The sequence below is a fragment of the Orbicella faveolata genome, unplaced genomic scaffold, assembly GCF_042242905.1.
Source record: "Orbicella faveolata isolate gen_17 unplaced genomic scaffold, um_ofav_v1 contig_25, whole genome shotgun sequence".
In the NCBI taxonomy this organism is placed as follows: Eukaryota; Metazoa; Cnidaria; class Anthozoa; order Scleractinia; family Merulinidae; genus Orbicella; species Orbicella faveolata.
The window spans coordinates 30,624,809-30,638,321 of NW_028301553.1; the positions used below are offsets into that span (position 1 = coordinate 30,624,809).

General features: G+C 37.5%; 2 protein-coding genes across 2 annotated transcripts; both read right to left on the bottom strand.

Annotated features, from left to right (window-relative positions):
• Positions 1-401: 401 nt before the first annotated feature.
• On the bottom strand, positions 402-1,553 carry LOC149109841 (histamine H2 receptor-like). Its single transcript, XM_089294674.1, has one exon. The coding sequence runs from the start codon at positions 1,551-1,553 to the stop codon at positions 402-404; it is 1,152 nt and encodes a 383-aa protein (XP_089150800.1).
• A 3,442-nt stretch (positions 1,554-4,995) lies between these two features.
• Positions 4,996-6,138, bottom strand: LOC110059206 (histamine H2 receptor-like). Its single transcript, XM_020765905.2, has one exon. It carries the CDS (start codon positions 6,136-6,138, stop codon positions 4,996-4,998), a length of 1,143 nt encoding a protein of 380 aa, XP_020621564.1.
• Between the last annotated feature and the right edge of the window lie 7,375 nt (positions 6,139-13,513).

A 13,513-nucleotide genomic window follows, 5' to 3' on the forward strand; every position in this document is an offset into this window, starting at 1 on the left:
GGAAGCAAATTCATTTCATCTAAACATCTATGTGGGATGAGCTGAGAGATTCTTGACTGCTTGAAACGTGAACGAGGTATTTGCATTAAAACCATAATACCCAGCCAAAATACGGCCTTCATGTAGACCCTCGCCTGAATACTTTTATTTGCGATCTAAAGACAAAATATAGGGGCTGTGGACAGACCAAATTTTATATGTCTTTATAAAGCGCAGAACTTCATCAGCAAACATTGCTTAATCTTTTATGCATCAGCGAAATATATAACTGAAGGATGAAATGTTCCATTCTTTTTTAATTTTTAATATATAATAGTAAACTAATTTTTGTACTGACACTTTTAAGTGGTAGAAATATTAAGAGTACTATATATATTATATGACATACAACATTACACTATTCACAAATGTTTGTTATCCATTTCTTCCATATGAACAATTTCGTCGGCTTTGAGCGGATGACGTATTGATAGCAAAACCGGTTCTTGCTTTCTTCCAGCCGTTGACCAAGTCTCGCGAAACGTATGCTGAACTTTAAGTCGTTGATGTTGTATTGCTACCATCTGAATGTCTGGTGCTCTGTTTTCGGGCTGTCTTACATGAAAAATCTCCAGAAGAGCATGCCGAATAGTCTTATTGCGCCAACAGTAAATAATAGGATTAAAAAGAGAACGCAACAAAACAGAGGTTGATGCCCAGCTAAGGCAAATTAGAGTAATTCCGGTGTTTAATTCGTTAAATGGAGAAGTTGCCCCTACGAGAAGAATGATTATTGCAGGCATGTAAGTTATAACTAGCACACCCAAAATGATTCCTAGGGTGTAGACTGCCTTGTTGTCTTTCTTTACTCTTTTCGTTTCTTCCTCGGACATTTGTTCCGTCTGCAGCCGTTTTTTCTGTCGCCGTATTTCTGAGAAAATATACACATAACAGTAACAGATACCAGAAATGCAAGCCAACCCGATGACAGAAGCTGAGACAGATCCAACTGTCCAGTATACTGAGTAAATTTTGGAAGCTTTTTTGACAATAAAAGCTAAGACAGTTTCCTGAATTGTCAGATAAACGCCAATTGCCCAAGCTACAAGTACACCTTTTTTTATCCGCTGTTTTGTGACAATTACCTGGTACCTCAAGGCATCTTTGATTGCAATGTAACGATCGATGCCGATTAACACAATGTGACCCATTGAAACATAGCTTGGTCCATAAAGAGTTATGAAGTGTACTGTTTCCAGCGCACAAAATGGCTCGATGACAAAAGCTCGCTTCACGTTTACCGCGACAGCAATAGGTAGACTTACCATTCCAGCGAACAAATCTGAACCCGCCAAGCACGCCAAGAGAATATTCGAGTTGCTCTGCAGTGAGCGCTTGGTTTTCACAGCAAAAATGACCAGTGCATTTAACAAGACAGCCACAATAAGTGCTAGAGAATCAAAACATATTAAAGCGACAAGATTTCTGTACTTGTGTTCTGTGAGGTACGTCTTCTGCCAGACAAAATCTTGCAAATAAGGACATTCTTGCCTACCTTGATTAGAAGAATTCATCGTCGAAGAGCGTAAAGAGAATATGTAGGCAGATGCGATAAGTTTTTTGCTGATTTAAAGGATTCCGTGAGGGTTTTTTTTTCTTGATACCGAGGGTCTTTTCTTATTGGATGTAGGAAATTTTGTTTCCTGTCTGGAGAATGGAGGCGTTAAAAGATTTCGTGAGGGCTTTTTTCTCTTGGGCAAAAAAACTCAACACTTGATACCGGAGGTCTTGTCTCGTTGAATATAGGAAATTTCTTTCCTTTGGAGAATGCAAGTGCAGATGCGGGTCTTCCTATAACAATAAAGATTATATCTTTCCCCATTACACAGTAAGTGTTTGAATTAGGGGATATAGGGGCATTAGAATTAAAAAAAAGACAAAAGAAAAACCAAACAATATTTGGCATCGCTCACAGAATTTGTCCGACTAAACAAAGAGTGCCATCAATGGCCCAAGCAACTTTGATCGATGTTTCATGGGAAGCTAAATAAATAACAAAATTCGGAGTTCTACCACATAGAAAAATGTTTACTAAATCGTTGTTTCGCTGGAATAAGGAAAAAGTTTCTCTGTCGATAAAAAAAGTGCCTGGACTATTATTTAAGAACAAGAGCTTATGATCCACAGCCACCTCTGATTAAGCGTCTTTTATTTTATTTTATTTTATTTTATTTTATTTTATTTTATTTTACTTTATTTATTTTATTTCGTTTCGTTTCGTTTCGTTTCGTTTTATTTTATTTTATTAGGGAGGGAGGGAGAGAAGGCGGGTATGATCGCGACCAGATGTAAAAGGGGAGAAAAGGTGTGATCGCAGTTTAGACTCACATCGAATTTAAGGTTTGAAATTTGGAAAGTTTGAGACCTTCACCGCAAAAACCGATTTCGTTATTTTTCGCAAAATGAACGGAGTTCTGGTGAAAACAAAGTGTGCATCAGGTGTTTATCTGCATAACAGTTATTTATGAGCAAACAATGAAGAAAATCTTTTTTCTAGCTTCCGCCACGAAATCTAAAATTTACTGTTTTTTTCTTGATTTTATTTTGTCTTTGCTTTCCAACACGAAGAACATTTGGTTCCACTCTGGACATGAAAAGCATTTTATTTCCGTTAGTCTGTCACAGACTGAGTCAATTGAACTATCTTGTAGTTTGTTAGATGGCATTGCCCATTATTGTATTTTCTCTGCTTAAAGGTCACAAAATCTGCTGCTTTCATTAAGCCATTTCTTTCACGGCGCTTTCCCCAACTCCCCTCCCCCTCCCTAAATTTTTTTTTAGTTAAACCACTTACACCGCAAAAGTTTCCACGTAAGATAAAACACAGGCATAAAATTTCTCATAACCAAGATTCAGTGAACTAACATGAAAAATAGAATTGCATTGTACGGGTTGATAATTTACAACACATTTCACCAGGAACATTTGGAAGAAATTGTCTGTCGCTCGCTCTCCACACGTTTCACTGAACTCAAAAAGTAAACTCCGCGCCACACATTTTTTTTTTTTTCATAACATCCATTCGTTTAGAACAAACTGAATTATGCACATTATCCAGTTAATGGAAGAATTTAATAGCAGACGAATATTGCCCCGCTTTTGTCCGATACGAGACAATTATTACAAACTCAGCGCCACGCGAATCGTTTGTTATTTAGCAGGCTTTGTGGAATATTCAATATACATCCATTCAATTTACAAAAACCTCGTGAAAACGATAATTTGATCCCTAATAAATTCGAAAAAATCATTTATGCCGAGAGCGACGCCTATTTATAAACCCAGCGCACAAAAGACTATAATGAAATGGTTATAATCGCGGTCGTGCATGCGGCCAGAAACCACTGAATCACTGAAACACTTGTTTGGATTAATTTGGCCACTCACGTGACGTTTATTTCAAACCATTCAAATGCTAAGGTGTCAAATTAATCAATTAAACATCGCTACATTTGATTCAGTGAATAAAGTTGGGGCGAAAAACAGCCAGCCCAGTAAGAGGTAGCAAGAGCAGAGGAGGAGCTCAGGGGATGGTGGAGGGCCGGCGAAAGAAAGTAAAGTACGCTTCTAAGGCTAAACAGCTATCGCGATCGGCGCTGGCAAAAAAAGGGGAGAGGGTTAGCAGAGCACACGAATTTAAAGCTTGCTCTGCGTGTGGTGTCTAGCCCATTAACGGCTATCTACCTCTGCAGCTTGTACCGTAAGATAAGATAAGGCCCCGCCTCAGCATAAAACCCATTATCGCGCTAAGTCAATAATGGGCCATTTGTCGTTTTAAAAATAAGACAATCGCAAGAACATTTTAAATAATAATAAGTATAATAATAATAACAATAATAATCATAACAATTACAATTTCCTCAAATGTGATTGGTGCATAAACTGCTGTATTTTGCTCTAATTAATCTGCAAAGTTGTAATCGGACAGTGTAATCGGACAGTTGGCTGCAATCGGACACCTGTAATCGGACAGTTACATGAGCCAATCATTTTAAGTCCTCTCCACTAAATCCACCAATCAGTAAGTAACTAGTAATAGTATTAGTTCTAGTACTAGTACTAGTACTAGTAATAGTAGTAGCAATAGCAATAGCAATAGCAATAGCAATAGCAATAGTAATAGTAATAGTAATAGTAATAGTAATAGTAATAGTAATAGTAATAGTAATAGTAATAGTAATAGTAATAGTAATAGTAATAGTAATAGTAATAGTAATAGTAATAGTAATAGTAATAGTAATAGTAATAGTAATAGTAATAGTAATAGTAATAGTAATAGTAATAGTAATAGTAATAGTAAGAATAATAACCGTATCGTTATTCGAAACAAACGCCTAGCCTTTATTATATGTAAAATCAATAAATCTAAATCTAACCCCTGCTTTTTCTGATGTTTACACGTAGTTAATTTAGGCTTGACTGGTGCACACCACGAAATGGCTGTTTGGTAATTACATTGTACTTTGCACATGTTCTCATTTGAAAGGTGCTGCATGGAAAAGATCAATCAGTTTAATAGCTTTTACTCTTTCTTTGGCACTTGGCGGTGTTGTAGCAGCGGAATTCGAGTCTGACTTACCCTGTTTTGCATCAAAATAATCACCATAATGATATTAAAGTAAATTTGACAATAGGAGTAAAAATCTACACAATTGTTAAGTGTGACAGCTAGCTGGTCAAGTATCATTGTGCGAACTCGACAGCCGAAAATGATGACAATATGAATTACGATAAATTTATAAGTTTATATGTCTCTACACGAATTCTAGAACTGCGGCTGTAAAATAAATCTGTTACGTATCAGCGAAACACACTATCGACTATAGTGGGAGATTACTGGGTTGTTAAAATTATTATACATAATAGACATAATTTATCCATTCACTAATGAATGTTACATCTACCTAGATAAAACTGACAAGCATCTTAACATTTTCGCTCCACAATTTATTAGAGTTAATTATCCATTTCTTGAATGTGAACAATTTCGTCGGCTTTGGGATCATGACTTATTGACAGCAAAACAGGTTCTTTCTTTATTACAGCCACTGAACACCAAGTCTCGTTAGCAGAAGGCTGGATTTCAGGTCGATGATTTTGTATTTCTACCATCTGCATGTTTGCTGCTCTGTCTGGCTTTCTGACATGAAAACTCTCGAGAACAGCGTTCCGAATCTTTTCATTGCGCCAACAGTAAATGATGGGGTTAAAAAGAGAACGAAGCAAGATGGAAGTTGTCGTCCAACTATAACAAATAATAGTAGTTCCGGTGCCCAATTTGTTAAGCCCCCGAATTGACAGTAGCAAAAGCAATAGCATTGAAGGCATGTAAGTTATAACTAGCACACCCAAAATGATTCCTAGGGTGTAGGCTGCCTTGTTGTCTCTCTTTACTCTTTTCGCTTCTTCTTGAGACAACTGGTCTGTTTGCAGCCGCTTCTTCTGTCGCCGTATTTCTGAGAAAATATACACATAACAGTAACAGATACCAGAAATGCAAGCCAACCCGATGACAGAAGCTGAGACAGATCCAACTGTCCAGTATACTGAGTAAATTTTGGCAGCTTTTTTGACAATAACAGCTAAGACAGTTTCCTGAATTGTCAGATAAACGCCAATTGCCCAAGCTACAAGTACACCTTTTTTTATCCGCTGTTTTGTGACAATTACCTGGTACCTCAAGGCATCCTTGATTGCGATGTAACGATCGACGCTGATTAACACAAGGTGGCCCATCGAAACATAGCTTGGTCCATAAAGAGCTATGAAGTGTGCTGTTTCCAGCGCACAAAATGGGTCGATGGCAAAAGCTCGCTTCACGTTTACCGCGACAGCAATAGCCAGACCAACCATTCCAGCGAACAAATCTGAACCCGCCAAACACGCCAAGAGAATATTCGAGCTGTTTTGCAATGAGCGTGTGGTTGTCACGGCAAAGATGGCCAGTGCATTCAACAGTATGGTTGGAATTATTGCTACAGAATTAACACAAATTGACGCCACAAGATTTCTGTACGTGTGGTCGGTGAGGTATGTCTTTCGCCAGACATAATCTTGCAAATAAGGGCATTCTTGTCTACCTTGGTCAGATGAATTCATGGCCGACGAAGCCACGCCAGACGTCGCGTTACAGTCAACAAACAACGTGAAAAGTAAATATATCGGCAGATGTGATGAGATACTTACAAATTAAAAACATTAGGTTTTTATTTTTTCCTTGGACAAATAAGTTAAACACTTGATAACGGAGGTCTTTTCTCATTGGATGTTGAAAAGTTCGATTCCTGTTTGTAGAATACAAGCACAGGCGTAAGAATAGCATCACCGTATTCCGTATTCCTAAATAAAAAAAAAGAAAATTACAAAAAAATAAATAAACTTATTCCTCTACTACATACTTCACAGAATTTGCCCGACTTCCATGCCGTCTAAAAAGAAATGCCATAATTAGCTCAGGCGACTTTGATCAATGCTTTATGATTAATTGAACATTGCGAAATTTGGAGTTATTGCATATCTTTAGTTTTGCCATAGAAATGGTAATATAATAACTATTTCTACAACACAACTCGGCAAAAGAGGGAAAATACTTCGTTTTTCTGTCTTAAACTTGACTAGGAAGGTTTTTATTTTACTTTGACTTGCAAATTTACTGTTAAATTACCGTGGCAAGTATTATGATCGCAGAAGAGATCAGAGCAGCTGACAGTTTCATGACTAATTGAACATTGATTAATTTGGAGTTATTGCATATGTTTGGTTTTGCCATATAGTGTTTTGGTTTAGGAACACAAGAAGAGTTCAACAGCGAATTGAAAGTTTGAAATTTGATAAATTTGAGAAGTTGATTACGAAGCCTCAATTTCGTTTATGGAAATGAAAGGAGTTCTAATGAAAACAAACTACGTATCAGATTTTTATCTTTTTAACAGCTATTGATAAGCAAACAATGAAAAAATCTATTTTTTAGCTTCCGCCACGAAATCAAAATTTTACTCGGTTTACCTTTATTTTTCCTTTTCAGCAATAAAAATACTTGGTCTAACTTGATGTATTTCACTCTGGCCATGAAAAGAATTTTTTTCGATGACATCTGTCTTACTGATTGAGTAAAATAGTTATTTTGTATTTTACTGGATGGTATTGCTCGTTATTGTATTTCCGAAGCTAAAAGTTCACCAAATCTGCTGTTTTCACTTGGTCATATTTCGTCTACCGTTGAAAAATTTTTGTTAAGCGACCCTTGCCGCGCTCATTTTCAACATGAGCCGAGGTCGCTTAATTGATACCGGAGTTCTTTTCTCGTTGGATATAGGAAATTTCGCTTCCTGTGTGTACAATGCAAACACAGGCGCCGGCCCTTTGGAATTTTTTAATGATAACGTCAATTTGATGTATTTCGCTACTTCACAGTAATAGCGCTTCACAGAATTTGCCCGACTTTCATGCTGTCTAAAAGAAATGCCGTTATTAGCTCAAGCGACTTTGATCAATGGTTAATAGGTTAATTAGACTTTGGGAAATTTGGAGTTATTGCACATGTTTAGTTTTGCCATGGAAAATGGTAATATAATAGCTATTTCTACAACACAACTGGGCAAAAGAGAGTGACTAATCCGTATTTCTATCTTAAATTTAATTATGAATGTTTTTTACTTTAACTTGCAAATTTACTACGTAAACCACCATGGCAAGTATTCTGGTGCAGAAGAGATCAGAACAGCTGTGCAGGTTTATTCGGTTGTACAATATTGTAGATCCAGTATCTACGGAATTCAAAGCGCAAAAGCGTTGAAAATTGATGTTTTCCACGAAAGTAACTTTCAGTAAAAATTACAAAACGATTTTCAATATAATTATTTTCAACAGTATTCACTCAGAAAGCGAAACATACTATATCCAGTGAGAAGAAGACCTTCAGTATCAAATGAGTGACCTTATGTAGAAATTAAAACATTAAGTAAAATTTTGAAGCCTAGTTTGTTTTCACCAGAACTCCTTTCATTTCCGAAAAAAAAATTATGATATCGATTTTCTATTCATAAACGAAATCGGTTTGCGTGGTCGACGTCTCAAATTTATCAAATTTCAGGCACCCAATTCGATGTGAGTGATAAATTCTGATCGTGTTGCTAAACCAAACCACACAGAGAAGTTTGTATACTTGCTACCAGCCATTTCATTACTCTAAAGAAAGCTATTCGGTTACCCGTTTCTATGGGAAAACTAAACATGTGCATTTGCTCCAAATTAGTCAATGCTCAATTAATCATGAACCGTTGAGCAAAGTCGCTTGAGCTAATAAAGACATTCTTTATAGACGGCATGGAAGAAGTCGGGCAAATTCTGTGAAGCGGTATTTCAGTGTAGTAGAAAAATTCATAGATGTTATCCTGACGTAAGAGCCGAACATCTGCTAAGCCAAAATAAAAATCGAATTCGGCTGCCACAACCGCTTAGTGTCAACGAAAGAGTAAAAGCTTTTAAACTTATTATTCTTTTCAATGAAGAAGCTTTCAGAAAAGAACGTGTGCATTACAAGGTAATTACCAAACAACCATTTCAAGATGTAGACCAGTAAAGCCCAAATTATAACAAATACGACAAAATATCAGAAATAGCAGGGGTTAGATTTGGAGTTATTGATTTTAGCAAAAGGTAAGCGTTCGTTCCGAATAACGATACGGATGTTATTATTATTTTTTTGGATATTCTTGCAAAAGTCTTATTTTTAAAATGACATATTGGTTTTCTCTAATTTGATAGTGATCATAGTGATCAGCTTATCGCTTTTATGGAGTTTATTTGTAAATTGAGTTATTTACAATGTAGCCTTCGTTGGACACGAGCTGATAAATGATAAATGATGTACGTCAGCTCTATTACGTTACGATTACGTTACGATGGGTGTCGAAAATAACAGAAACAAAAAAATAACGGTTCATGACGAATGAAACGTTTATAACTCATTTCACCGAAACTTATTTTGAAAACTCGTGATCTACCAACGAAATTTCGAGCCACGAGAAAAAAGAATTCATATCCTTTACAGGAAGAAAGTAAGGGGATTCGTGAATCACTGAAATTACCCTTAACTGACCTCTTTCATGGTAGAATCTTACTTCCTGGTAATTTTGGCGATGTGTCAATATTCGATCGTTTGATATTAAGTTAAATGTCTCCCAACTAAATTTTACTGAGCTTTGCTGGCTCGGGAGATAAATTTCGCAAATACTTCCCGTGCTGTTACTTACTTTGTCTAGAAGTAAAGCGTAACCTTCTTCTTGTCTCGGGGACACAACATTACTCATTGGAATAAACACAAACGCGAGGAAATGGTCACTTTCAGATCTTTGCTGCACGCACCTTTAAAATCCTTTATCTTAATCCAACAGGAAAGTTCAGTTAACCTTAAAAGCTGTTTCAAGGCTTCTGTAGTTTTGTATACAAAAGAAAAACGTACAGCTGAGGTAACCAATGGCAAAAAGTATTCATAAACGTATTCATATTCATGTTGTTAACAAACATATATGAAACGAAAATGCTGCAAAATATTGTTCTGAATATCAAACTTCAATGCACTTTTTCTTTTCTCACCAGCAGTAGTTTAAGAAAATTGTGAACACAACATGACGATCGTTTCTACGTCCATGATTTTTTCTGGCCCAGATAGGAGGGGCACATGGGGGGTTCTGAACACCGCAACACCGCAAAAAAAAATTAACGAACACCGCATCACCGCAAGAAAAGTCAACGAAACACCGTCACCGCAACACGTATTTTTAGCACCATGATTCGTTCACCAACACTTAAAATAATACTTTTATATCTCAACAATTTTCCACAAAATAAACACATCACAACGCTTTTCATTGCGTATATGTCGATACTATTGATGCCTGTAAATCAGTTTTCTTGCTCTTACCGAAGAAACCTTGCGCGAAGCTAGGAAGTGCTAGCGGACAAAGAAAAAAGAGAGGAGGCTCGAGAGATGGCCTTTACCCCAGATCCCTCTCTTCTTTTACTTCGCTCACTTTTCTTGGTGTATAGACCCACTGATTGAAGTCCTATCTTGACTGAAAGTATTGCTTTAAGGACCTAGCTGCGTTTGCGTTCGATATCGATAATCGTTTGAAAAAATAGAAGGTCAAGAAAGTCGCAGGGCCTTGGAGCTGGTATAAACCGGTATCAAAATGACCTATGGACAAGCCGAATAGCAAAAGGGAAAAAATAGTAAACGTGTGTAATTTACAAAGCTTCCTTAGCTTAGAGAAAGCCTTCTTTCTTCCGTACCGACGCGACATCTGAATCTATTTTGTGGTCGCTAATTTTCGCCTCCTTTTCCTTTTTAAATATGTTTTTTCGTAGCAAAAAGCTGCGCAATCAATAATACATTATATTCGGCCTTGGCGTTTCCAGAATTTCCAGGATTTTTTCTGTCCTCGCTCCTCTACGTGTCTACCGAACACTGAACTCCGGGTGGCAGAGGTCGAGTTACTTGTCAAGTTACGTATAAATAAAAACAGCTTCTGATTGGCGGTCGAAGTATGTTGAAGATTGACTAGAAAGTGATGGTACGTGTTTCACATGAATAAGCATGCGTTAACGAAGTTTACATGCTAAATTTCAGGGTCAAATTTAGGTTTGAGAAAGGTAAATCAAAAACCCCAGCACCGCAATCAATTTCATTTCACCGAACACCGCAGCGTGAAAAACACAAACATCGCACGCCGGGGGTTTGAGATCACCGCAACACCGCAAGTTGAGATTTTATTTACCGCATCACCGCATTAAAAAACATCAATACCGCAACACCGCAAATCCCCATGTCCCCCTCAGATAGAAAAGACTGTTATTATTTGCAAGAATATTTCTGGCGGAAGGAGTATCTGACAGAACATACGTTTAGAAGTCTAATGGCCTCGCCTTTTTTCAATTGCCTAGCAGTTATTCCAACCATCCTGTTGGACGCGCTGTTCATCTTTACCGTAGCAACAAGAAGCTCACTGCGAAGCAACTCCAATATACTCCTGGCGTTGTCGGGAACAGATTTCCCGGCTGGACTAATTCTTCAACCAATTGCTATCGCGATAAACATGAAGGCAGCTTTTGGCATCGAACCATTTTGTACACTGCAAATGGCACACAGTGTTGGTCTTTCTGGGCAAGCTTGGGCTTCGTTCAGTCATCTCTTTTTAGTCAGCATCGATCGCTACATTGCAGTCAAGCATGCTTTGAGGTACCGGGTAATTGTCACAAAACAGAAGATAAAACTGTACGTGCTTGTGGCATGGGCAATTTGGCTATAAATTATAATAGACAGTGGAACAAAAATGTACTCAGTATTTTTGACGTTCTCAGCTGTATTATATACTGTTGTCGGCTTGGTATACAGTGGTGGTATCTGTTTCTGTTATGTGTATATTTCCTCGGAAACACGGCGACAGAAAAAAACGTCTGCTAACCGAAAAATTAACGCAACAAGAAGCTAAAAGAGTGAAGAAAGATATCAAGGCAGCCTATACCCTAGCAATAATTTTAAGTGCGTTAATTGTATGGAAAACAGCTCTCCTAACACATTAAACCCGGCAAATTGAGTCATTTTCTCGAGTTGGGCCTCGGCCTCCTTTTTACTGGGTTCTCTTGTTAACCCCATCATCTACTGTTGGCGCAATCAAGAACTTCGGCGCGTTTTCCTTGAGATCTGTCATGTCAGACAACCAGTAAACAGAGCACCAGAAATACTGTGATACTGATAGAAAGACAACTTTATCGACCTGGAATTCAGCCCTTCGCTAGCGAGGCTTTTTCGATGGCTGATGGCTGTAGCAAAGCAAGAACCAGTTTTACTGTCATTGAGTCATTTCAAACCCGAAGAAATTCTTCATATCGAGGAAATGAATAATTAGATTTAAAAAATTGAAAAACTTTATTCGCAACCCATATGACGAGTGTTTTATCCTCGGCTGATTCTGAATGTTCTACACTGGTGCTAAAAAAATATTCGGAGCCGTTTCTTGAGATTATTGATGCAAGACAGTAGAAATAAAGTGTCATCGACCGGGAATTCAGCCATCCACTTATAAAGCATATTATTATAAAGCATATTCGATTGCTGTAGTGAGACAAACACCTGTTTTTCTATGAGGAATTGTTCATACTGGGGACACGGATAACTTGTACGTTTTACACAAATTGAGAAATGTTGATATCTACAAAATGTCGTTGAAGATAAAATTGAGCAATAAAATGTCTTCCTGTGATCTTGTAATTTTTCTATAGCTTTTCATTTTTAGGCATTAGAATTGCGTACCCTCGAAACTTCCGCTTTCATCTATTTAACAATTAGATTCTGAGCTCGAGATTTCTGTCGCGCATAGGAATGGAAAGCAAATAATCTAATTGTTTTAGTATAAATCTACTAGTAGTTAAAAACTTTATCTAAATCCTAGTGGGTAACGTAGCTAATTAGAGAACAGCATTCGTGATAGAACGCAAGCGGATTTATACTAAAACAGAATAGAAAGTGAGTAGCGTAGCCAATCAGAGAACGGCATTCGTGATGGAGCCCTAGTAGATTTATACTAAAACTAGATAGATATGCTGAACACGAAAGCTGTCACCCAAGGCAAAACATTTTGAAGCAACAAGTTCCCTTCTCTCCCCAAACGCCAGGTGTTGTTTCGGTTTACTCATAAATCTACTTAATGCTTCCCTAGTCAGATCTTCAACGGGTGAAAAACGGAATGATGTCAAACATCGGCAGTGTTAGTGTAATATAGCCGCCATCTTAAGACGAAGACCAACATTTCCGGTCTAATGGCGTTTTTCCTAGTAACTTGCTAGTTTTTGTCTTTACATCAAGGCAGCCTAGTGTCGCCTGGAAGTTCATCTCTCGATATTAGAATCCCATCTCTTTCACGGTTTGAAAAGAGGATGATCTCCGACTAACGGCCATGATAGTTTAACATGGCCGCCATCTTGAAACGAAGTGTACTTTTTCTGGTGTAATAAATTTTTATATAGTTGCTTTGTAGTTTTTGTATGGATATCAAGATATAAAATTGTAACGTAAAACGTCATCTATCGATGATAGAATCCCATCTTTTCAACGGGTGAAAAAAAGAATGCTGTCAACGATGTCAAACAACGGCAATGACAGTCTAACATGGCCGCCATCTTGAAAGGAAGTGTAATTTTTCTCGTCTAAAAACTTTTTATGTAGAAGCTTGGTAGATTTGTGGGGATATCAAAATATAAAATTGTAACGTAAAACTTCATCTCTGATGGTAGAATCCCATCTCTTCAACGGGTGAAAAACAGAATGATGTTAATCATTGGCAGTGTTAGTCTGATCTATATATGGAGGAAGGGGGGGAGGGGGAGTTTACCGTATAATACCCCATGTCCCATCAGTGTTAGCTGAGATTGTGGGAGCACCCGTGAAAAACAGCACTCGCGTTCATTTCCCACC